Source organism: Myotis nattereri, assembly GCF_964212035.1.
Source record: "Myotis nattereri genome assembly, chromosome: 14".
Taxonomy (NCBI): domain Eukaryota; kingdom Metazoa; phylum Chordata; class Mammalia; order Chiroptera; family Vespertilionidae; genus Myotis; species Myotis nattereri.
This window is the reverse complement of record NC_138089.1, coordinates 49493047-49519757: the sequence shown is the minus strand read 5'-3', so window position 1 is coordinate 49519757 and position 26711 is coordinate 49493047. Positions and strand designations below refer to the sequence as shown.

The following is a 26711-nucleotide window of genomic DNA, read 5'->3' as shown; positions in this document are numbered from 1 at the left end:
AGGCCACAGCTGCGGGGAGTGGGGTGCCACCCTGGTACACCCCCACCCCCAGCCTCGGAGGCCTCCGCTCCACCTTTGTGGGGAGCATCGCAGCTTCCGCTCCCCCCTAGGAAGCCTCCCCGTTTTCCCCAGCCTCGGAGTTACGACTTACAAGAGGCAGATGGAGACTTGGGGTCCGAGGGAGGCGTTCTTGAAGGTTCAGTGGCGACACCAGGGGCATTTCTTGAGTTCAGGCCTTTCCTGCAACACAGGAACATGGTTAACACTGTTTTCAGCTCCTCCAAATCACCTTTCCTCTTGCCCGAGGTGCACGTCCTTGCTTGCTGGGCCCTGGAAGTGAGGCACTTTGTCTCTGGTCCATGAAGGATTTGGATTTGGATTCTTTCCACTGACCTAGGGTTTGGTCCAGCTCACCCTGGCTGATGTCCACAGCAGGCAGGTCCCTCCGGGCCCTGGGTGCTGCTGCCGCCGAGGCTGACTGGGGCCTCCCTTTGGAGCAGGGATACCAGCACCTAAAAGTCTTTTCTGACTTAGCAGCAGGCTGCACCCATTGCTCACTATCTCCGTTTCCCCTACTCCTCCACTTTACACAGTTTCTGATTGACTCTTGTTTTGTATGTTAGAGCAGATTTAGCCCAAGAACCTGGAGAATGATTTACCGAACATTCTTGGCGTTGTTGTTATTTGTCTTCTTTGTTTGTTTTTTGAGATTCCATAAGTAACCTTCGATGTATGGGATAGGATTCCCTTCAGTGATTCAGGGCAAATCACTGAACACATCCCAGGGTCCCGTTCCCTCATGTGGAAAAGGATGTTGGATGAAAGACTCTTCAGGGTTCCCTGAAGTTTACTTCTGTGATAGTTATTCCGCGATCTAAAAACTGGGTTAGCTCAGTGGTTAGAAATTCGGCCCATGGACCGAAGGGTCTCAGGTTTGATTCCCGGTCAAGGGCATATAGCTCAGTTGTAGGCTCGATCCCCGGCCCTGGTTAGGGTGCACGCGGGAGGCAACCAATGTGTCTCTCTCACCTCGATGTTTCTCTCTCTCTTCCTCCCTTCCACTCTCTCTAAAAAATCAATGGAAAAAATATCCTCGGTGAGAATTAACATAAATAAACAAACAAACAACTCAAGCCAGTTCCCTTCTTTCAGATTGAATTTTCCCCAGAGGCGGAGGAAGCATTTCAGTTCCTTATGGTTTTAGGAGCATCACTTCCACTCAGATCGAGGGTGACCAAGTTCTCCTAAAACGAATTGCAAAAGTGATGGATTTGTCTTTCATCCTTTTCTCACCAGTATTTTGGGTTTGTGCTGTACCGAACAACACTTCCTGAAGACTGCAGCGAGCCAACCCCTCTCTCCTCACCCCGCAGGGGCGTCCACGACCGGGCCTACGTCTCCGTGGATGGGGTAAGAGTGGCCTCCGGACGGTGTGTCTGCCCCACTGGGGATGTGTGGTCTGCACTGGGTATCATGGCGTTGGAGACCTCTGTCCTCCTTTTCAGCCTTAGGTTCTGCCCCTCTTCTTGTTGCCCCTCAACTGTGCCCTTCATTTGCTGACATGGCCTCCCTCGTGCTCCATCTGCCTGATACACGCCCTCACCCTTCTTAACCTGGAGGGCCCTCCCCAGGGCCCCACCTTCTCGGAAACCTTTCTGGCCTCCCCAGCCCAAGGCCATCCCATGTCTTCTCGGCTTCTGGAGGACGGGGTCCGTTTTGTATACACCAGAGGGGTGACTCATTTATGAAAAATAACATTCTGAAGAAGGATTGCTCATGACCGTTACAGCTACAATCCACAAAGAACTTTGTTTCATAACAAAGATATGTTAGGGTTTCCATTCCTCTCAGTGAAACATTCATGTGAAAGAAGACACAGAGAGTTTCCTAACCAAGGACATTGGTTCAGAAGATTTCAAATTAAAATATTTCCATTCCAGTGTCATCCGCGGCTTTATTTTCAGTGGGAGCAAGTTTCTAAGTCATTATGTGTACACTGATGGCAATTGTTTCTTGGATTTCAATCTAGGCGTCATGTTAGTGAATTATGGTCGGTAACATCAATTTTTTAAAATCTCGTTTTTTTAAAAATTAGGAATATGTTGTTGCTAAAATGCCTGTTGTTTCCGTTCATTCTATTATATAATTTTCGTGGTATCAGGTATTTTGAGGTGAGAACACCCCACCTAACTCTCTGATTTTTATCTCGTTTATCTGATGTTGTTTCAACTCACCATGTTGTTTAGAAGCTAGTTTTTTATGACTGCCTTTTGCGCTATGAGAACACGAAGAGGTTCCTGTGATGGGAATCCTCCCCTGGAATGTTCTGCCGCCATTCCCTTTCTGTTAAAAATAGACACGAAGGGAAACATTCCAGAGCAGAGGAAACCAGTCTAGACCTTCCTTGGCTCACAGCTGTTCAGAAAGAAAGCAGTGATTGGAGGAAGTTGGCCACCTGGCCGGTGACTTGGACTAAGGGGCCATCAAAGCGTTTCCTCCCAAGTCCGGTGGCTCATCAAGGCAGGAAAATGCTGCTGAATTAACGGAGTGAGCTGCCTCTCTGCGATCCCCTCACCTTAGGTAATCCTCATTTGGCATTGAACCCACAGGTCCCGCAGGGAGTCCTTGACCGGAACTATGTGACCACTCTGAACATAACGGGGAAAGCTGGAGCCACCCTGGACCTTCTGGTGGAGAACATGGGGCGTGTGAACTACGGCTATTATATCAATGATTATAAGGTAGGACCAGCCTTGCTGTTGGCAGTGAGGTTCAAAGGTTGGCAGGACTGTGCCTAAGCCACCTGAGGAAATTTTTGTAAATCTATTTAAATATGCTCTCACATTCTTTCCCTTCCGTTAACATAGAAGCAGTTCTTCAAAGCACACACACTGGCCTAGCCGGTTCGGCTCAGTGGATAGAGCATCGGCCTGCAGACTGAAAGGTCCTGGGTTTGATTCCGGTCAAAAGGCATGCACCTTGGTTGCAGGCTCCTCCCTGGCCCAGGCCCTGATCGGGCATGTGCAGAGGGCAACCAATTGATGTGTTTTTCTTACATCGATATTTCTGTCTTTCTCTCTTTTTTTTTAAATATATATTTTATTGATTTTGTATAGAGAGGAAGGGAGAGGAAGGGAGAGGAATAGAGAGTTAGAAACATCAATGAGAGAGAAACATCGATCAGCTGCCTCCCGCACACCCCCTACTTGGGATGTTCCTGCAACCACGCTACATGCCCTTGACAGGAATTGAACCTGGGACCCTTCAGTCCGCAGGCCAATGCTCTATCCACTGATCCAAACCGGTAAGGGCTTCCTCTCTCTTCAACTCTCTAAAAATCAATGAAAAAATATCCTCAAGTGAGGATTAAAAAAAAAAAAAAAAAGCACACACACTTTGGCCCTGGCCAGTGTGGCTCAGTTGGGTGTTGTCCCACATACCAAAAGGATGCCGGTTCCATTCCCAGTCAGGGCACATGCCCGGATTGCTGGCTTGATCCCCAGAAGGGGGTGTGCAGGAGGTTGCCCATTGAGGTTTCTCTCTCATATTGATGTTTTTCTCTCTCCTCTCTCTAAAAAAAAAAACAAAAAAACACACAACTGAAAAAACAAACAGGCCCACACACTTTGTCAACTTGGATGAATGAACCTGCTCTGATTTGTTTTGCAACCTAGAAGTTGGGTTATTTTGCAGACCTGTTTTCCTCTGCAGACAGAACCCTTCCCTTGTGTTTGAGTTCAGTCATCCTGTAGAAAGAAACAGGAGGAGGAAACCACTGCACTGTGCTCGTCCTTTGCTTATGAAACCCACCCGGCTTTCGAAGGGCACTCCCTTGCCAACAAAGTCAGCTTAGCATTGGGTCTGCCCTGTTTTCTGGGTGTGGACGATCCATGACACTCTTGAACCATCCAAAACCTTGCTGCCCTGCCTCTCGCCTCTGCTGGTTACCATGTCCAGGTTTTTCTTACTCATATTTTTAGAGCATTACCTAACAAATCTTTGTGAAGCTCACACTCTGCAAGGTGCTTTGGGAATGTAAAGATGTTGAGATACATCCTCTGCTATCTCACCGTGTGCTAGAAGAGAGAAGGCCTGCATGGAGGGAATGATAGCACCACCCTGTCTAGGACAGAACAAGTGTCTGAGGCTCTTTCCTATCTCTCTATGTGGCTCAGAGGGAAGGCAATTATAGCCTTAGGGAATGGCCATGCTGGGGCCACCTTTGTCTCCAGTAGAAATGTCCCTGTGCCCTAGCCGTGTTGGCTCAGTGGATTGAGCATCGGCCTGTAGACTGAAGGGTCCCAGGTTCAATTCCGGTCAAGGGCACACGCCCAGGTTGCGGGCTCAGTCCCCAGTAGGGGGCTTGCAGGAGGCAGCTGATCAATGATTCTCTCCCATCATTGATGTTTCTCTCTCTCTATGAAATCAATAAAATATAACCCTGTTAGAGGCTATAATTAGTGGCCTTCCTGCCTGGCTCTCGGCAGCCACACTGACACATGGAGTGACAGGACGGCTAATGTAGTCTCTGGCTCCCCAGGACCCAGCCGAGAGCCTGGCACACCGATGCCTGGCTAATGTTTGTTGAATTACTCTGTGAGTCATTGAGGCTTGCTATTGAGAGATGTCAGAGACAGATTTGGGATCTCACGGGGAATGGGGGTGCTCTCCCACATAAAAGGCCAAGAAGGGGAAGTTAGGTGCACTGTGAGCAGAGGCTTCAATGCGGTGGCCAGTGCCAGCGACACCTGCCCCCTGCCCTCAGGGGACAAACAGAGCAACTTCAGAATACACCTCTGAGGTTCGCCACCATCACCGCTGCTCTTTCTCTGCTTTGACGGATCCAGCAGCCACAGTTTCCCGTCTACAATTTCAGTTACCCACAGTCAACCATGGTCCAAAAATATTAAGTGGGAAATTCCAGAAACAATTCCAGTTTTAAATTGCAAATAGTGTGATGAAATCTCATGCTGTCCCAGTCCATCCTGCCTGGAACAATCCCTTTGTCCAACATCTCCACGCTGTGCACCTATAGCTCATTAGTCACGTAGCAGCTGTCTAGGTTATCAGATCTACTGTTGTAGTATCGCAGTGCTTGTGCTCAAGTAACCCTCATTTTACTTAATAATGGCCCCAAAGCACAAAGTGTTTATGCTGGCAATTCTGATTTGCCAAAGAGAAGCCCTAAAGTGCTTTCTTTAAGTGAGAAGGTATGTATGTATCTATGTATGTATATATGTATCTGTAGGGGAAAACATATGTATGTATAGGGTTCAGTGCTACCCACGGTTTCAGGCATCTGCTGGGGGTCTTGGAACAGTGTTCTCATGTATAGTATCTCATTGAGTCCTTACACCTGGTGAGTGAACTCAGCTGTGATCATCCTTGTGGGCGCTGCTCAGGAGCCCAAGGTCAAGACTTGCTTACTCCAGGTTATATGCCAGAGGCAGAGTCTGTCCCCTCCCTCAGTCCACAGTGAGCTGCATGTTCTTTTGCATTCCTCAGATTCCACCTTCTCTTCCATCCTAGCAGTGGCTCTGAATCAAACTCTGCAGATTGGGGGTTTGGGGTTAAAAGCTCTAGTAGCTCAGCCCCCTTTCAGGGCCTGTTGCGGGGACATCTGGCCTGCAAAGGAGAGAGAAAGCTGTGGTTTGGGAAACATACATCTTTCCAAGGAGATGCGCTTCTTCCCAGATCGGTGTCACTTGGATGTACGCACCGGTTGAGTCTCGTTTACTATTGTTGGTGTTTCATATCCCAGTTTGCTTTTCCCAGGAACTCGGGTCTGGAACACAGACACTTAATGCCTTTTCCTCCCCACCCCAGCTCATTGCTCTGCTTCTCCTTTGCAGGGTCTGATTTCTAACCTGACCCTCAACTCCAGCATCCTCACAGACTGGATGATCTTCCCGCTGGACATTGAGAAAGCTGTGTACCACCTGGGTGCCTGGCATGGCAACGACAGAAGCTACCGCAACGATGCCTGTGCCCACTCATCTAACTATACACTCCCGGCCTTTTATGTGGGAAACTTCTCCATTCCCAGTGGAATCCCAGACTTGCCCCAGGATACCTTTATCCAGTTTCCTGGGTGGACCAAGGTACGTGTCTTCATAGAGAGTGTTTGAATTCAAGCCTCAAGTATCTGGTTTTTAGTGTTTAATAAAGAGTCAAAAAGAGCTGCTCATGCCTGGCTGGCTTGGCTCAGGGGATAGAACATCGGCCTGCAGACTGAAGGGTCTCAGGTTTGATTCCAGGCAAGGGCATGTACCTCAGTTGCAGGCTCAATCCCCTGGTCGGGGCATGTGGCAGGCAACCAACCAATGTGCCTCTCTCACATCAGTGTTTCTCTCTCTCTCTCCCCTCCCTTCTATGCTCTCTAAAGAATCAATGGAAAAATATCCTCAGGTGAGGATTTAAAAAAAAAACAAACAAAAAAAGAGCTGCTTGTGAGATGCCATGTGGCAGTTTGGGGAGTGGAGGGTTTTCTGTGTTAGTTTGCCCATTCCTTAGAAGTGGGACCATGGCAGATCTGCAGGGTTCAATGGCCAGCTTGGAAGTGGCACCATCTGCTCCATTTTCATTGACTTCCTTTAGTGAATGATGGCTTTTCTGATTTCTCTAAGAAAACTTCATGCCTTTGGATACTGATTATGATGGGTATTTCCTCTTTATTCTGAAGAAAATATGGCACAGGCAAAGGGGTGAATCTCTGGGAAAGCCTGTTTTTCTTTCGTCCATGCCTAACTTCATACTCCCATAATGCCCCACCTTCATACAGCCCATGCCCTGGGGCACCCACCTTAGTCTACATGATCCTCAACTCTTTCTTGGCTATTCTACCACCCAGTCACTCTCCTTCATTCTTTGGAGATATTAGTGTGTCTTCCTTCACTGTCATTTTCTCTACTTCAAGTCCTATTTTCATCTTAAATAACCTAACCATCACTCAGTTATTCATTCAACAAAGCTTTTTTCAGTGGCTACTACATGTCAAACTTTGTGCTGGGCACTAAGGATATACTACAGGGTGGAGCAAAAGTAGGTTTGCAATTGTGAGTATATAAAACAGTTTATTTTGTATTATTATATATTAATTATTCTCCATACAACTATAAACCTACTTTTGCCCCACCCTGTATATAAAACCAGATATGGTCCTTGCCCTCATAGAACTTATAGTCTAGTTGGGGAGGAAAACCAAATTATGTAATAATCCAAATTAAGTGGTAAAACTGTAGCTGCAATGGGTGCTAAGAGGAGCTATTGGGAGTTAATAACTGGGGCATTTGACCTTGTCAGGGAGGTCAGGAAAGTCTCACTTGGGGAAGTGATGCTTGAGAAATATAAAGGATAAGTAAGAATTAACATGGCAAAAAGGGGAAGGGAGCATATTCCAGGCAGAGGAAGTAACATGTGCCAAGGCCATGTGCTTAGAGGGGAAAATGGCGAGTGTGAGGAAGGACCCAAATGTATGAAACACAGAGAAAAGGGAGTGTGGCTCAGAGAAGAGGCTAGAAAGTGGGAGTGGGTAGAGACCAGATTGGATTAGCCAATTAAATCACATTCAAGTTTTGTCTTTATGCTGAGAGCCACTGAAGCAGGAGAGTGACATGACATGATTGTGGTGTGCCAAGCCTCTCTGACCCTAGTGTGCAGAATGGGTTGGGTGAGGGTATGTGTGAATCCAGGGAAACTATCCAGGAGGTGGGATTGCAGTGTCCTCGAGAGACTGGGATGGTGGTAACCAAGATGGAGATGACATCAGCTATTCAAGAGATGTTTGAAGTCAATAAAATGTAATGATAGATTGGACATGGGGGTTTAAAGAGAAGAGCATATCCCAGATGACTCTTTAGTTTTAGACTTGCAGCTGAACAGATGGTACCATTTACCAAAAGAAGAAATTTCAGAAGAGGACTTGGGCTGGGACAGTGAGCTCATGAGTCTGTATTTGGACAAACTGAGTTTGAGGAGCCTTTGAGAACAGCTCTGAGAAGATACTGGAGGAGAGCTATTGGGTCCAAGTATTGGGAATTCAGAGGAGGGATCTGGCCTGGAAATACACATACAAGATCATTTGCGTATGAGTGGTTGTTGAAGATGTGGGATGGATGAGGTCCTCTAAAAAGAGGATGCAGCCCTGACTGGTTTGGCTCAGTGGATAGAGCGTCGGCCTGCGGACTGGAGGGTCCCAGGTTCGATTCCGGTCAAGGGCGTGTACCTTGGTTGCGGGCACATCCCCAGTGGGCGTTGTGCAGTAGGTAGCTGATCGATGTTTCTAAACTCTCTATCCCTCTCTCTTCCTCTCTGTAAAAAAATCAATAAAATATATTTAAAAAAAAAAAAAGAGGATGCAGAAGGAGGAAAGAGGATCTAAGGCTGATCTTTGAGAGACACAAATATGACAGAGAATGAGGGGGAGAGACCAAAGAAGTAGGAGGAAAACAGGCGTTCATGCTGCTGAGAGGAGAAGTGAAATGAAGACAGAAGCATTATTCATAATAACCAAAAACTGGAAATAATTCAAAGGTCCTTCAACTGATGGATGGATAAATAACACATTGCATACAATAGAATAGTATTTCATAGTAAAAAGGAACAGACTACTGACACATGCTATAGCATGGATAAATCTGAAAAACATTATGCTAAGTAAAAGAAGCCAGGCATAAAAGCCAGGCACATGTTGCATGATTCCATTTCTATGAAATGTTCAGAAAAGGCAAATCGATAGAGACAAATAGTAGGTTAATGGTTGCCAGGGGCTGATAGTGTGAATGGAGAGGGACAGCATGGATATGGGGTTTCTTTCTGGGGTGATGGAAAATGTTCCAGAATTAAATTGTGGTGATGGTTTCACAATCTTCTTAAATATATGGAGACTTGTCTTATGATCCAGCATATGGTATATCTTGGTGTGCGTAGCTCTGGAATTTTAAGGTCTAATATCCTCTCTCTGGCCACATGTTTCTATCCCCCAAACTCTCATGCCTCCCAAGCCTGCTCTTGGATTTTACTGGTGACCTGAAACTCTCCACCATTAAGGCTGCAATTGCTTTCTATCCAGTCCAGACATCACCACTATCCTTTTCTAAGAGCCATCAATCAACCCACTGGCCCCCCTTGTCTCCTTGTTCATCCTCCATCTTGACTGGGTCTACCATTGGCCTTTACTGGTTCACAGTAATTGGGGGACTACTGGGGACCTCTCCAGTGCATTCATCAGGGCCACGGTCCTCTCACTCTCTCCTGCCTCTGGAGGCCCTCAGCTCTGGAGTCCCTGGTCAGTCTCTTCCCCCTCCTCAGCTGGCCTTTCTAACCTTCACCACTCTCCTTAGGCCACCTTGTCCTTCCTCCCACCTCCTCCACGGAGGACTCACCCTTCTTGTCTACTATCAGGTGTGACTCCTTTGTTCCCTCAGCTTCCTGTCATTCTTATCTCTCTGCCTCCACCCTCACTTCCTGCCCAGTGGCCTCTAGGAGGAAGTCTAAGCTCTGAATCCCCTCCCCACCTTCCGCCAGGCCAAGATCCCTTCTCATACTTCCCCCTGCATTTGTCAGCCTTCCCCTCTCCTCTACCAAGTCCTGTGTTGCAGCCAAGAAGTGATATCTAGGGTCTCCAGGACCCAAAAAAACAAAGTAGAATCCTCCCTGGATGTACAGTCTCTAGCCAACAGGCTTGTTCTTGCTCCCTTGCTCCCTCTTTTTCTCCCTTCCTTCTTTCTTCCCTTCTCCCTCTTGATGCTCTGCTGTGTCTTATATTCCCCTTGTTCGTGCTTTTTCATTCCCTCACTCTACCCACCTAGCCATCACATGTTCATCTGTCAAGAAGACATGAACTCCTCTATGAAACCTTCCTAGACCCTTAGTCTAGGAAAGGACTGGTCCCATCCTCCTTTGAGGTCCTCTGTGCCCCACCTGGACCCCATCATGATGCTTCATCACACGTAGGTCAGGACCTCGATTTCACCCACTGAGTCAATCGCTTCATGAAGGGGATTTTTTAAGTGCCCTGCTTATTCACCACCCTGCCCTCCTCCTGGGCCTGGGCACTCTGTAATTGCTTCTTTTTTAAAAAAATTTTTTATATTTTTAAAAATTTATTTCAGAGAGGAAGGGTGAGGGAGAGAGAGATAGAAACATCAGTGATGAAAGAGAATCACTGATCCGCTGCCTCCTGCACACCCCCTTACTGGGGATCGAGCCCACAACCTGGACATGTGCCCTTGACTGGAATCGAACCCGGGACCCTTCAGTCCGCAGGCCAATGCTCTGTCCACTGAGCCAAACCAGCTAGGGCTATAATTGCTTTTAGATTAAAAAGGTGCACAAATGCCTGTGTTGCTGAGTCCTGGGAAGAAAGCAGATGGGAGTGAGGAGGGACTTTGCTGGATACAGGGCTAAAGCAAACGAGAAGACCCACACACAAATCACTGCTCACCAAGTGGTATCAATTTAGTGCCTTAAGAGAAAGAATTCTGCAGAGATGCAAATCAGAAAAAGGACATGTCTGTTACAGGGATTATCAGAAGGGCTGGGTGGCTCAGATGGAGCTTGAAACAGACCTGAAGGACAGAAGGCCCTTCATCAGAATTTGTCAGGGAAGGGATTTTCAGATGGGAGAATAATAGAAGCTAAGGTGCAGAAATGGAAAAGCAGGGGACGTTTTGGAGGTCAGAGGGGGTTCATCTTGGCCAGGTCATAAAGGTGTCATGCCCAAGAGTTACAGACCCAGGCCTTCTGCCCAGAACTTTAGAGATGCTATCTCCATAAACATCAAGAGTGGTACATGCGGTAGGATGTCTATCATTGTCTCCAGTTTGCAGATGAGCAGATAGAGGCTCAGAGAGGTATGAGGTACGGAAGTAGGTGGTGGAACAGCTCCCTGAGCCCCGGGTCTGTCTGATTTGAAGGCTCACGTGAAAAGGCAGGCAGCATTGAACAAGGCCTCAAAGACCAATGAAGAGCCTGTGCTAATCCTCTAGGCTTGTGGTCGGCAAACTGCGACTCGCGAGCCACATACAGCTCTTTGGCCCTTTGAGTGTGGCTCTTCCTAAGCTTAGAAGTACCCTAATTAAGTTAATAACAATGTACCCACCTATATAGTTTAAGTTTAAAAAATTTGGCTCTCAAAAGAAATTTCAATCATTGTACTGTTGATATTTGGCTCTGTTGTCTAATCAGTTTGCCGACCATTGCTCTAGGCCAGTGGTTCTCAACCTTCTGGCCCTTTAAATATAGTTCCTCATGTTGTGACCCAACCATAAAATTATTTTCATTGCTACTTCATAACTGTAATGTTGCTACTGTTATGAATCGTCGTGTAAATATCTGATATGCAGGATGGTCTTAGGCGACCCCTGTGAAAGGGTCATTCGACCGCCAAAGGGGTCGCGACCCACAGGTTGAGAACCGCTGCTCTAGGCTCTTGACTTGTTTCACCAGTCTGACGAATGGTCTGCATCTTCATGCTTGAAAAGTACATATATACACAATATTATTGAATGTGTCAGAGGGTTCAGAACCCCAAAGTCCATCTAGTCCATTTGTCCACTCTAAAACTAGTACACAAATGTTCTCACCAGCTTTATCCCAAATTGCCAAAAGATGGAAAAACCAAATGTCCATCAACCGATGACTAAATAGACAAAATGTGGTATATCTGTATAATGGACTATCATTCAGCAATAAAAAGAAATGAAGTACTAATACATGATACAGCCCTGGCTGGTTTGGCTCAGTGGATAGGGTCCCAGGTTCGATTCTGGTCCAGGGCACATGCCTGGGTTTCGGGCTCCATCCCCAGTAAGGGGCATGCAGTAGGCAGCTAGTCAATGATTCACTCTCATCATTGATGTTTCTGTCTCTCTCTCTTTCTCCCTTCCTCTCTGAAATCAATCGATATATATATAGTTAAAAAATAATAATAATACATGGCACAACATGGATGAACCTTGAAAACATGTTAAATAAAAGAAGCCAGTCACAAACCATACATTTGGTATGATTCCACTTATATGAAATGTCCAGAATTGGCAAATATATTGACACAGGAAGATTCCTGGTTGCCTGGAGCAGGGAAAGGGGAGAAAGGGAGTGTTGGGTTGGAGATGGGGACTCACTGCTCAAGGGTGCAGGGTATCTTTTTGGGGTGATGAACATATTCTAGAATTGATTGTGGTGACAGTTGCATAGCTCTGTAGTATACTAAAAACCACTGCACTATACAGTTTAAATGAGTGAAATTGTATGGCTGTGAATTATATCAAAATGAGGCTTTCTGCAAGCACACACACACGCACATGCACGCCCATCCACAGGATTCGTGGACCTGGTTGTGCAGGTCTGAGATGAGAGGCCATACCTACAACAGACATAAAATGGAGCATCTCTGTGTTTGCTGTTATTTTCTGGCGAGCAGTGGTCCTTGGTGCTGAGGGTACCCCTGGCCAGCTCCTGATCAGCATGCGCAGAACAGACAGATCCCACTCCGCACCAGGCGCCGAGTGCTGACTTTTGGGAGAACTACCACTTTGGCAGCTGTGGGCGGGTGGGATGAGGATGGACCCAATGACCATTTCTAAGACTCTATCTCCAGGCACGCCAACCCTCCTCCAGCAGGGCGGCCCTGACAAGGCTCTTTCTTCCAGCCTCTTGGCTTATGCTATTCACTTGCTGTAAAGAAACTACCTTGATTTAGTGAATGAAGTCACTGGTAAGAGTGATTCATGAGATAAAAAATCTCTTCTGATCACTTTGGCTTTGCTTACGTCGGATGTGGCTTTCTGGTTAAATGCCTGAACGTCAGCTGGGATTTTGGTGGGACGCAATCGGGCATATTTTGCTGTATCCAAGAGACACAGGCCAGAACTCTCATCTGACCACAACCTCCCTAAGATAGGCCAGGCGTTGATGGTGTTCTGCCAATGCAGTGGCATCTGTACTGCTTATCTCTCCTTCAGCTGGGTGTGGATAAACCGCATATGAATGTGCTCTGCAGCCTTCCTGCATTTTTTTAGCCACTTGTAGGCTTGTCCCACTTTTCCTCAACCAGAATTATGCTTTGAAAAGCGAAGAATCAAAATATCAACTAAAACCAGTTTTATTTTTTTAAAGGCAAACATCACCTTTTCTCAAAATGTAAAAAAAAAAAAAAATTCTAAAAAATCATGAAATAAAAGAATTTATAACAAAGAGTTGACAAAAATCCCATGTCCTATCCTGAGGCCTGGTCACCTGCAAGACTACGTGATTAGAAGGTTGGAACTTCCAGCCCCATCCCTCCAACCTCTGGGGTCGGGTTGAGGTGGGGGGCCGGAGATGGAAATCTATAGTAACTCTAGCACAGGTAGATTTGGAGGGCTTCTGGGTGGGTGAACACATGCAGGTGCTGGGAGGTGCACCTGAAGAGGGCTGGGAGCTCCACACTCTCCCCCCCGCCCCCTCCACAACCCCCCTTGTCCCGTGCATCTCTTCCATCTGGCCATCCCTGAGATGATCCTTTATAATACACCTATGAATGTAAGTAAAATATTCTCCTGAGTCCTGTGAGCCATTCGAGGCTTGTTCACCTGGTGACTGGCAGGATTCAAAGAAAGACTACAAATGTGTGCGGCTTCTTAAGGCTCAGGTTAGAATTCATATGCCACGTCTTCCATGTTCTTGGGCCCGTACAAGTCATTAGACCGTCTTGGCCCAAGGGATGGAGAAGCAGATTCTGACTCCTGACAGGAGGAGCTGCAGAGAATTGTGGTCATTTTTGCAGTCTGCCACCGGTCTTCGTGCTCTTTGACCCTACTTTCATTCTGAATTTGGTATGCTTTTTAAACTTCGCTGGCCTGATTTAGTTATTCTTACCCCCTACCATTTCCATCTAATTTGTTGTTTCTTGTCACAAGTCCTGTGAACTTGAAAACTAGATAATCAGATTGATTTCTATAAATGTATATATTAATTTAGTAGCTAAAACTTGTGAAAATGGTGTGTAAGCAGGAGTAAGTAGGCTCTGAGTGAAGGAGCGTCTCCCACAGTTTTTAGTGCATGGACTTTGTAACACATATTATATGGCTGCCGGGAGGCAGTTTTCCCTCAACAGTTCTTAGCTTTGGTCCAGATATGTGAGGTGGTACAATGACTGTTAGGGAAGGTACTCCATAGAAGGGGTCTAGAAATGGGGCTTTTGGGAGTTGCGAAGGAAAGGAATTTATATTTGGGGTTCTGTGAGGGGAGGAAGTGATGTATCTTTTATGCTAATGCTTTAGGTTTCCATGGCTTCCGTTCTGTTTAGGTCTAAAATACAGAGAAACCATAAAGCTACTTAACGTTATTACTGTGAGATCAAAGAGGAAGCCAAGAGGTGTGGTTTGCATCAGCTGCAGACCCCCTTGGGTTGGAGGGAAGAAGATTTTTCATTTTTTTCCCTGTATACTGCAGTGACATTTATTTAACATCTTATCTAAGCAAGCCCTTCACTATTTTTCCTTTTTAAAAAATGTTTTTCTTTCTCCCAAGTTAGCATGACAGTTACTCATGAATTGTGTGTGGTGAGGGTCCTTTAACCTTGAGAAATGGACCTGTGTCTTTCCCATTTTAAGTTCTCCGAGGGTCTGCAGGTCTTCTCTCAGAGTGTGACAAAATCAACATTGGATCCGAGTTTGTTGTTTTTTAAATGAACTCTTAGCCAAATTAGAAAAGTTTTAAACTGTGACTTAAAACAGCACTGAACATTCGCTTTAAATTTGTATGAGAGGATTGATTTATCTAAAGAATTTAAAACAGACACATATCTGTCTGATTAATGAAGTAGGTCAACCATTTCCTGGAACCTAACATTTATTCTATTATCACCTTAGTAATAATAGCAAAGAGGGGAAGTCTGCCAAGGGTCAAGCTATGGTCAGAGAAAGTCAGACATTGTCATGGAAATATTAGCTGGGACAGCCCCGGGAAGCCCCAGAAGCCACCCAGGTTCACGCTGCAAAGGCTTGGCCCCTGTGCGCTCACTATATTCATTTCCGAGGGTGTCTACTTTTATTATTTTTAATATATTTTTTTATTGATTTCAAAGAGGAGGGGAGAGGGAGAGAGATAGAAACAGCAGTGATGACAGAGAATCATTGATTGGCTGCCTCCTGCACGGCCCCTACTGGGGATCGAGCCTGCAACCCAGGCATGTGCCCTTGCCTGGAATCGAACCCAGGACCCTTCAGTCCACAGACCAATGCTCCATGTACTGAGCCAAACCAGCTAAGGCATGAGTGCGTCTACTTTTAAATGGCATTTACCAACATGTGCATACTCCCGCCTCCACCAGTAACTTCAGCATCATTTCTTAAAGAGAAACAAAAGTCAGAATATGTATATATTTTTTTAGAAACACAGTGCTAGTCAAGGAGTGCAGATATTTCATTTTCCTTCCAGTAAACACTGTTCTCTAAAACTCTTAAGCCAGGAGCAGAGGAACATGAAGCATTCTTTCAGGAGGGCTTCGTGTCTCCTTGTAGGTGAGTCTTTTCTCAGGAGGAATGATCAGCCTGGGTGTTATCTACTGAGTGCCGCTAGGTGTCGATGGAAATCACTGTGCTGAGAATCTCCCCTTGGACAAGATGGACAAAGCCTTCCCCTTATAGAGCCCATGCTGGAAATAGCTGATAACCCACTACTCAAACAAAGGATGCAAATACCCAACAGTGACAATAACTAGGAAAAAAAAAAAGAAAAAAAAAAAAAAAAAAGAAGAGAGTAAAGGGGTGGTGAGTGACTTGGAATGGGAGGCCCAGTCCTAAGGACGGTGTCCATGACCCTTCTCTCTGAAGAGGTGGTGATGGATGGAGACCTGAGCCATCAGAAGGCTTCGGGTCTGGGGGAACAGTGATGGAGAGCATTTGGTGTGTAAAAGGGATGGGGACAAGTTCAGGGGCAGCTGTGTGAGCAAGGGGCAGAGGGGCAGAGACAGGGTGGGGAGGAAGAAGTCACAGGTCTGAGGGCCATGGTAAGGAGGTAAGAAGCAGGAACGCATGAAATCCCCCGATTCTCACTTGGCTGCTGTGGGGAGCCTGGGGTTCTACAGTTAATAGAGGAAGTCGGGAGACCGGTGAGGAGACTCAGACAGCATTGGTTATGACTTGCTCTAGAAGGCTGGCAGTTGGGGGTGGAGAGAAGCGGAGAGATTGTGGTCTGATCATGAAACGACATGCGTTTCACCATACCTCAGCTGGATGGTAGCCACCAGCTACTTGTGGCTATTTACCTTCAAATTTAAATCAGTTGAAAGGGGAAATTCTATTCCTTCTTCCCACAAACCACATTTCAGGTGCTCAGTAGCCACTCTCAAGCGCACTCGGCTGCTCTGTTGGGCAGCAGAGGACACTCCTTCATTGCCGAAAGTTCTGTTGAACGGTGATGGCTCCACGCTATGGGCCTATGGCCTGTTCTTTCTAAATGCTTCACCCCCCTCTCTCGGAAGGGCAGCCAAACTGCCATAAACATCATTTAATGCACATTCTGTTAAGAGCTGAGAGCGGGGGAGGGTGGGGGTAAGGGGGCGTGACCAACCAAAGGACTTGTATGCATGCACATAAGCATAAGCGATGGGCGCAGACAGCAGGGGGTGAGGGCAAAACTGGGGGGATGAGGGGACAATGGGGGGATAAAGACACATTTGTAATACCTTAATCAATAACAAATGTAAAAAAAATAAATAAATAAAAACGACCTTAAAAAAAGAAAGCTGAGAGTGGGGGGAAATGTTGCCCTGAAGAAGTTTATAGCTTCATAATGTCATAGTTCATAACCGAGGCCTGAGAAGATGTAACCGTGAGTTTGGGGCACGTTAGAGGGACGGTGAGAGACATGCCACCTCCATATTGGAGACTCGTTCAGGTGAGTCAGGAGGCAGAGTCCGTATGGCAGCCAAAAACTCAAAATGGGCCGCGGGTGATCGTTTGGGGGAAGGAAAAAACAACCACAACAGATTATGTAGTGTCCAGAATTAAGGCAGTAATTAGGAGAAAGATCATATCAACTTTGATCAATAACTAGGGGCGACCGTTTGAGATGACATCCATCAGCCACAGTGTAGTCTGGGAGGTGGGGCCACTAGGAGTAAGCCTTACACAGGTATGGGAGGAGCCAGTAAGGGGTGGGTCTAAGACTGGAACCCAGCGAGGAAATTCAGAGGGAGCTTGAATAAAGGGGACACCTGGAGGCTGAAAAAATACTCAAAGCTGAGCCACTGAGTCGCTCTAAGGTGAGTGACCGCAGCTGTGACATGGAGCATGCTGGGGATCGGGGCTCAGCAGGTGACAGCCATGGTCCAGCCTCCTCCAGGGTGTCTCCCCCAACATACAGGTGTTCCTCATTTACAATGCGGGTACAATAAGCCCATCGTAAGTTGAAAATATTGTAAGTGGAAGATGCATTTAATACACCTCACCGACCGAACATCATAGCTTAACCTATGAGCTCAGAACACTTCCATTAGCCTACCGTTGGGCAAAATCATCTAACACAAAGCCTATTTTATAATAATATATTGGGTAATTTATGGTATGTATCGCTTCTGCACAGTTCGTAAAGCCGAAAAATCCTAAAGTTGAATCATCCTAAGTTGGGGACCGTCTGTATTTGGGTCACGGTGGGGAATGATTTACTTACTTCTTCCTCCCTTCCTTCCTTCTCCCTTTATGCCTTCTTTCCTCTCCCACACAGCCTCTCTCTCCTGGATGTGATATCCCCGCCTCTGCTCGTTCTTCGTGGCAGAAGGTTCCATCTGCCCAGCCACCTGGGAAGGCCTAGCGCCCGCGGGGAGCTGTGGCCACACCCAGCGCCAGCCCTCCTGGTAGAGGCTCTCTTCTGCTCTCCGTTTTGTAGCGGAAGCGGCTTCTGCTACTCACAGAACTTGCCTCTGCAGCTTGTAGGGCCCTCTCTGCTCCTTGAAGCACACCTGATGCTGGTGTGAAAACCATCCAAACACTTGCAGTAAACACCCTACTGGGCGGGCCCCTATCTCTCCCTCCCACAAGCCCCTCATCCTTCGAGGAGAGGGGGTTGTTTTGTGTTTTGTTTTGTTTTTTAAAAAAATATATTTTATTATTGATTTCAGAGAGGAAGGGAGAGGGAGAGATAGATAGAAACATCAAATGAGAGAGAATCATAGATCGGCTGCCTCCTGTATACCCCCTACTGGGGATCGAGCCCACATCCTGGGTATGTGCTATGACCAGGAATCACACTCTGACCTCCTGGCTCATAGGTCACTGCTCAACCACTGAGCCACGCCAGCCAGGCTGGGGGGGTGGAGGGGGGGCGGTTGTTTGGGGACAGCTCCTAGGACCTGTGTGTTCCCAGGCTGCAGGCCTGTGCTCACCTGGTGTGTGAAGACAGTGTGGTCAAGACCCACCTCTAGAAGCAGAGGACATAGAAGGAAAGCTCACCTCCTCGAGGGGCCGCTTGGCAGTTCTCTGTGTGCGGGAGAGTCGGGGAGAGGCTGGCGTGGAGAGACAGGCAGTCCTCCAGGGCCCAGGACGAAATGCAGAAACTTGGCGAAACTGCCCCCCGTGTCGTCCAGCACTGATGAGTGGCTGCTGAAGCCAGTCAGAGGGGCCAAACATGGATTCTCCTGAAGCAGGAGTGGCTGTTTGGGCAACTTGTTATCTCTCCCACCCAGCCCCTGCCCCACTTGGCTAGTCACCCCAGCCGAATGCTGGGACCCAGGCTGGCCTGCGCCTGGTTGTCAGGCCTGGGCTGTGGAGGGAGAGCGCCACTGCGGGCTGGCGGCTGGCGGCTGGCCCACGTGCTGGCCCACGTGCTGGCCCACGTGCTGGCCCACGTGCTGGCCCACGTGCTGGCCCACGTGCTGGCCCACGTGCATCAAGGCTCCTAGTTCCAGGATCCGGGCAGCTGGGGTTGATGGTTTCTCTTTGTCTCTCTCTCCAGGGTCAGGTGTGGATTAATGGCTTTAATCTTGGTCGCTACTGGCCAGCACGGGGCCCCCAGGTGACCTTGTTTGTGCCACGGCACATCCTGGTGACATCAGCCCCAAACACCATCGCAGTCCTGGAACTGGAGCGGGCGCCCTGCAGTGCCGATCCCCCCGAACCGTGCACCGTGGAGTTCGTGGACAAGCCGGTTATCAGTTCAGCTGTGACCTACAGCCATCTCCTCCAACACCAGCCCGATCCAGACTCCTGACAGGACCATGAATGATGACTCAAGCCCGGGACCTGGCCTTTCACATACCTCACATGTCCCCTTGCAGTGACAACATTCACTGCAGCGCTCGATTGGAAAACAGATTCCGCCTGTGCGTTTCCACCTGAGGTTTCCCTGTAGCCTTGCAGTGACGGGCCCTCCCCTGCCAAGGGCCGCCGTGGCTGTGTGATGGGGTGGTAGCCCAGTAGCACACCGGTGTACCTGCAGAGCTGGAACGGAAGCTTTCGAGGTGTTTCTGATTTTTACTTTGGAAGAATCATGTCTTTTTGTTAAATAAAATTTGCATTCATGATGTTACTGTTTTTGACGTTGGGCAGATATTAATTTACAGGTTCTGATTTAAATCATAACTAGACTTGAGTGGGCTGAAGAAGCCACTTCAGTCACTGGAGGTTCAAAGGCATGGAAAATCATCTTGGTTTGATCTAGTGGACTGCTGCTCCTCAGATCCCTATGTAAAGGTCGATCTCTTTTTGTGTGTTTAGATGTAGCAATTGCACCTATCCACACACCAACATAGGCCTGTACACATCTGTAGACACGCATATGTGCATGGGCTATGGACACACATGGATGTGCAGGGACAAGGTGTTGCATAATCTGCATGTCCTGCCCAGCATGGTAGAACTCTATTGCTGAGCACTGTCCTATTCCATGTCCAGTTGGGGGCACCTATATGTATAAAAGGCTAATATGCAAAGTGTCCCCACGGGAGCTCAACGAGGACAGTGGTTGGCAAACCGCGGCTCGCGAGCCACATGCGGCTCTTTGGCCCCTTGAGTGTGGCTCTTCCTAAGCTTAGGAGTACGCTAATTAAGTTAATAACAATGTACCCACCTATATAGTTTAAGTTTAAAAAATTTGGCTCTCAAAAGAAATTTCAATCATTGTACTGTTGATATTTGGCTCTGTTGACTAATGAGTTTGCCGACCACTGAACTAGGAGACTGGAAGTTCGATCGCTCACTATGACGTGCGCTGACCACCAGGGGGCGGTACGAAATGAAGGAAGGCCCCGGCCAGCAGCCAGAAGGCCCCGATGGACCCTGATTGCCAGCCAAGACTAGGGGCCCTACCCGTGCATGAATTTTGTGCACCAGGTCTCTAGTATTACATATTTAATTCACTTGTCCCTCGAAAGAAACTCTGAGGAATGTACTGTCATCTTCCCAGATTTGCCAGGACACACAGCAGTAAGTGGTAGAGACAGGGTTTGAACCCCGATTGTTTGGTTCTAGTGTCCAGACACGCATTGCATACATAATATATCAATACAGGCTTATGTTCCCATAGGAGAGGATTGGAACTACATAAACAAAAATGTTAATACAATCCTATCTGGGTGTTAAGAGATTGCTCACTGTTTCTTTGCTTACCTGTGTTTTAAATCCTTTACAGAGAAGATGTACATTTTTTTAAGGGAGGGAGAGAGGAAAGGTTTTGAGGCTGGTCTACAACGTATTTTCATGATGGTATATGTCTCCCTGTCTCATAGACATCAATAACGAAGATCTGGGGGTCAACAGGGAGTCTGGAAACTGGGTGTGCCAGCTCAGCAGTGGAGACAGACAGACACTTGATGAAGGACTGTTTTCCACAGCACCTGGGTCAAGGAGGCGCTACACAGATCCAGGCCTCATTTCGTTACTCTTCCTTCCACTGCTAAATTACCAGAAATGTGGAAAGTGATGATGCTTAAGAACTGTGTGCAGGAATAGCTTTGGAAAGAAAGAGATGGTTCCTTTTAAAGCATTAAGTATGCAGGTGAACCGCACCTCCCCGGACTCAGAGGCCGGCGCGGAGTCTCCGGAAGGCTCGGCAGTGGAGCGGGGTCACCACGTCGAGTGCGCACTTCCCTTTCATGCTCTCGTCTGATCTTCAGGACCACCGTAAGGGAGGCAGCAGTAAGCCCATTTTACAGATGGAAACTTCACTTTTTTAAAATCTTTATTGTTGAAAGTATTACATATGTCCCCTCTTTCCCCCCATTAATCCCCTCGAGCCCGCCTCGCCCCCGCCCCAGGCTTCCATCACCTAATTGTCCGTGTCCATGGGTTATGCACTTATATATACAAGGTCTTTGGCTGATTACCTCCCACCCACCCACCCTGCCCCGCCTTCCCGCCGAGATCCCGCACTCTGTCCCATGCTTCCATGTCTCTGGATCCACTCCGTTCAACAGATGGAAACTTTTAAAGCTTCGGCAAGAGGCAAGCTGGGTTCTAATCTGGTCTGTCCCCATCCAAAGCCAGGGTGTTTTGTCTTGTCAGCGTGAGGCAATCTTTTGGGTTTCTTCACTTTCTACAGCACCATGACTTCCCTCGGCCAGGATGTCATGTTCTGGAAAACAGGATTTTAATACATAAATACCACCCTGGGCTCTACTCCCAACCCGTCAGCTATCTAATACTCCCTCTGAGGGACATACCTTCTACAATGTCATTCTCAAAATACGATGTGCCTTTAGTCCCTCCAGATTTCTCTTTTAAAAAAAAAATATTTTTATTGATTTTTAGAGAGAGAGAAAGGGAGAAGTAGAGAGAGAGAGAGAAATATCAATGTGAGAGAGAAACATTGATGGGCTGCCTCCCGCACAGACTGGGGATTGAGCCTGCAACCTAGGTATGTGCCCTGATCAGGAATTGAACCAGCAACCTTTCGGTGCACAGGAGGATGCTCAACCAGTGAGCCACCCCGGCCAGGCTGTATGTTTAACTTTTGAAGAAACTGCTGAACAATTTCAGAACATCTTTTCTGAGGAAAGAAAGAGCCGCGAGTGAGCAGAGCCCACTCGATTCCTCTTTCCTGCCCTGCCTCAGGCTGTTCGTTGCCTCTCTCTTTTTGTCAGTTGTCTGTTGATCTTTGTTTCTCAGCAAATCCAGCTTATTCAGAATGAAATTGTTTACCACTCATCTGAGTTGGGTTTTTTTTTCATTGTTTCCCCAACAAGCAATATTAGTCTGTCAGATGACACCACTAGGAAATGATCTTGTATGTTCTTTGTTTTCTTGCCTTATGAGAAAAAAAAAGTCATTTTCTGAAATCACTCTTTTAGTCAGTGTGAGGGATTCTGTCTGGTCTGTGGCAGAACAGACAGCTAGCGGAGACCAATAGCTCGTGGGCTGAGAGGGAATTCCGGTCAGTGTCCAGGTCATTGCCGTGGGTGGGAGCCCAGCCCCTGCTCTTGGTCTGACTGAGCATCCCTTTCTGGGTTGTCCCTTGCCTTCCAGCCTTCTGGCCCCGGGGTTTGTTAACTGGACACCCGGCAGCCGTCTGGTTGTCTGTAAGGGCCCAGTGAAGATCCTACGCTGATTACCCACTAGACAGTTGCTCTACTTCCACTCCCAGGGGATTTCCCACGCGTGAGGCAGCCTCCCACAGCTTCAGTCCTCTCAGCTCCCAAGCCAGCAGCCTTGTGTCTCCACGTGAAACAGGACAGACTTGGGGACAGAAGCAGGCTCCTGCTCCTGCTCCATCACTTACCATTGGCATCATCTCATTTATAAACCTCAATTTCCTGATCTCCTAAGTGTGTGTTTTTAAAAAATCAAATAGATGAATCATGAAAGCACCTCACCTAGCCATCTAGGAGGTGCTTACCGAATGCTAGTGTGATTCTTCCCCGTCACCCTCCTCCACAGAAGGAGGTAAGGGGTCCTGAGGGAACCTGAGGGACCAAGGGAGAAGAAATACCACCAGGACACACCGTCGTTTCCCCGCATCCCCTTCCGTTCAGTTCAACAACTTGGTTCTTCTCCTGACCAGCCGCTGTGCAGGGCTCAGGATGCAAAGGTGAAGGAGACAGTCTGCTGTGAAACATGGACACAGACAGGAAGATGAAAGAGGAGGTTCCTTTGAAAAGGGAAGCTGCTATCAGCTGGCCGTGGCTCAGTGGTTGACCGCCAACCTATGAACCAGGAGGTCACGGTGTGATTCCCTAGCTGGGCATATGCCCTGGTTGTGGGCTCAATCCCCAGTTTGGGGAGTGCAGGAGGCAGCCCATCAATGATTCTCTCTCGTCATTGATGTTTCTATCTCTCAATCCCTCTCCCTCTCTGAAATAAATTTAAAAAATATATATATTTTTAAAAAGAACCAGCTCTAGCCAGTTTGGCTCAGTGGATAGAGCATCAGCCTGTGAATTGAAGGGTCCCAGGTTCAATTCCTATCAAGGGCACATGCCCGGTTTGCGGGTTCGATCCCCAGTGTCTCTCATCATTGATGTTTCTATCTCTCTCTCCCTCTCCCTTCCTCTCTGAAATCAATAATATATATATAGGCATATACCTGAGGGAGAAGAAAAGTGACTAAAGAAGGTGAGTCTAGAACGTAAAAAAGAGCAAAGAGAAAAAAGAGTGCTAAATCCATTCATAAATGTACACAAATATTAAACTCACAAATAACAATGACTAGTGAATCTCACAATATTGAATTACAATACACACAAACAAAGAATTATAAGACAGGAACAACATAAATAAAGTCTTCTAGTTTTGTGGTTGGTCTGGAGGTTTTTTTTGGGGTAATATCTGTAATAAGGGCAAAGGTAAATGATTTCTTTTTAACTTTCGAATTTTAAATATACTCTCCAAAAAGGGCAAGAAATGAGGGGGAAAGAAACCTGTAATAGGTAATATAAGTAGAATCCATGAAATAAGATTTACACACAAATATATCAGTAATCACACTATAAACTGGCTAAATACAATAATTAAAAGAGCAAAATCACCAGAATGAGTCTTTTTAACCTAACTGCATGTTGTCTGCAAGAAAGCAAATGAAAACATAAGGATACCAAAAAGTTGAAAGTTAAAAGATGGAAAATGCAAATCAAGACAAGGCAGTAATCTCACCCAAAGGTTTTTGAGATAATGGGCAGTTTCCTGTTGTTGTGATACCTTTACGCTCTCATTAGCTTAAAGTGGTGGTGGTGGAGCATCTGCAGTGTAGGCCTGTGCTCACAAAGCAATCGTTAATGATAACAACAATAATTTTTTAAAAAGAGAAACTTACATTTTTGTAATTAGGCCAAGGACACTGTGTCAGAAATTCAGACTTGTGGAATAGGACCATGTTGATAAAACATTCTGAGAGTCTTGATGGCAGAAGAAGAAATGGATAGGACAGAGAGCAAACTCTCCCATGGCCTCCTAGAGCTACGTTCTCCTGATGTTTATTAGTGCCGGGGCTGTTAATTCTTTCTCAGGTTATATCCCCCTCTATAGCACTCAGCTCATAATATTGTAGTTATTTGTTTACCACGGACGCAGAGAGAATTCATGACAAGTCTCATATAATTTTAATTCTCGTTTCCTTGAATTACTACATCTAGCCCATAGGAGGCCCTCAATCAATGCTTCCTGCATGAAAGAATGTTTCTGTGGTGACATTCACAGAGTGAGCGTGGGTCCATGTGTTTCCCGCATTCTTTTAGACATGTCTAACACAGATTTCAGCTGAGGTGTCCTTCTCTTTAAAAATCTAGATAAGATCTGTCTTTAAGACCCTTCCCAAGATTTCTGTGAACTCCGATGGGGCTTGCTTTCTCAGTTTCCTCTGGCTAGACATTCTGCCACTGCTTCCACGGAACTGTTCAGTTCATGATCTCACCATCCCACACATTCTTTGCAGTAGATTGACTGAAATGTGGAACTGAGTCCCTTGAGTTTCATAAGATCTTCACCCACATTGGGCCGTTTATCTCTAGAACTTTACAGAAGCTTTGAAGAGGTTGGGGCAAGGGGCGGTCTACATTGCAACAGCATAAGCTCAATAGTGTTAACTATCAGATATCCCAGTTTTTACAAGACATTCTACCATCATGAACATTGCTTGGCCATTCTCTTATCTTCGCTTCTCTTCATTGTCCATTCCCTCCCCTGAATTTCTAATCATTTTTATTAATATATTTTATTGATTTTTTACAGAGAGGAAGGGAGAGGAATAGAGAGTTAGAAACATCAGCTGCCTCCTGCACACCCCCCACTGGGGATGTGCCCGCAACCAAGGTACATGCCCTTGACCGGAATCAAACCTGGGACCCTTCAGTCCGCAGGCCGACGCTCTATCCACTGAGCCAAACCGGTTAGGGCTCTAATCATTTTTAAATTAAACATGTCTTATCTGTATTTCTGAAATGATACATGCTTGTCTTTCTCCTCCGGGTCCAACTTCTTAGGAAGGGGCCCTGAGAGGCATGAGGCTAACAGAGAGGAGTCAGAGTGAGCACCCTCGAGACAAGTCCCATGGCCTAGCCCTCAGGATTGGGAAGCACAGTAGAATGCCCACTAAGGTTTTGCGATCTAAGGAGATAGGGCTTTTGAGCCATTATTCCCAAGGTCAAGCTTGAGGAGGAAGCAAGATACCTGAATTCCCCATCAGGATGCAAGTGTAGAGACAGCACACATGGATGTAGGCACATGGACCAAGGGTTCCCATGAGGCAGACATGGGGTGGAGAGCAGTAGATGGTCTCTCATACCAGCTAGAGCATTATGAAGCAAGCAAAGGCTCTAGAGAACCCCATTAAGCCCTTGGAGACCACAGAGGAGACAATACATGGTGTCCTGTGTCCTGAGGAGTGCCATAGGATCGGAGAAGTAGCCTTGTGGAAGTCCTGTATGTGAGCGTGGATCAACTCAGCAGGTCACTTCCTGGACTGGTGCTTGTGACCCACACAGGGCAAGATGCTTGTCAGCAGGTGCTGACATCAAGGATGACAAAGACCAGAGTCCTCTCCCAAAATTGTAACACCAAATTTACTGAGGGAAGGGGAAGTGGAAGTGGGTAAAACAGTGAATTGACTAAGATTCAGTTTCTTATTCCTGGGAGAACTAGGGTTTCAAAATAAAAAATTAAGCCCTAACCAGTTTGGCTCAGTGGATAGAGCATCGGCCTGCGGACTGAAGGGTCCCAGGTTCAATGCCGGTCAAGGGCATATACCTTGGTTGCAGGCACATCCCCAGTAGGGGTGTGCAGGAGGCAGCTGATCGATGTTTCTAACTCTCTATCCCTTTCCCTTCCTCTCTGTAAAAAAATCAATAAAATATATTTTTTTAAAAATAAAAAATTAAGATCAGTTCTAGGAGAAAATTTTGATTGTTGACACCTATGTAATATCACTCCTAACACCTTTGGGTAGAATCAGCCCTGCCTGGTGTCAGTAAATATTTTGTTCTTTGTTAGTGGGTGTTATTACTTCCTCAAAAGAGATCAGAATATTTGTATTAAAGTATTTTTCACACTATTATATTATATTGAGTTCACCTCAAGTGAGCTCTTGTTCTGATTGTTAATCTTGTTCACTGTGATAGAATTACATTTCTTCCTTGAATGATGGACTTTTCTTTTGCCTGTAAATAAGGCTGATGTTGGTGGTTTGGATCTCGAGTCCTGTAGTGATTTTGGGGTATCACAGATCTGATCATTGAATCATGGTTCAAATCTTAGTTGTGAGTTTTTGTTTATCTTCCCACCTAATGAGGCCTACAATTTCCA

The 26711-nt window shown here is 46.7% G+C and overlaps 1 protein-coding gene across 1 annotated transcript in view; it reads left to right on the top strand.

Annotated features, from left to right (window-relative positions):
* GLB1 (galactosidase beta 1) overlaps positions 1-19512 on the top strand; it is a 65794-nt gene extending 46282 nt beyond the window's left edge. The window contains exons 13-16 of the mRNA XM_081106204.1: positions 1297-1410; positions 2610-2741; positions 5853-6101; positions 18940-19512. Of these exons, the coding sequence (XP_080962330.1) occupies positions 1297-1410; positions 2610-2741; positions 5853-6101; positions 18940-19194 (750 nt within the window). The 3' untranslated portion in view covers positions 19195-19512. The remainder of the gene's footprint in view (positions 1-1296; positions 1411-2609; positions 2742-5852; positions 6102-18939) is intronic.
* Positions 19513-26711: the final 7199 nt, after the last annotated feature.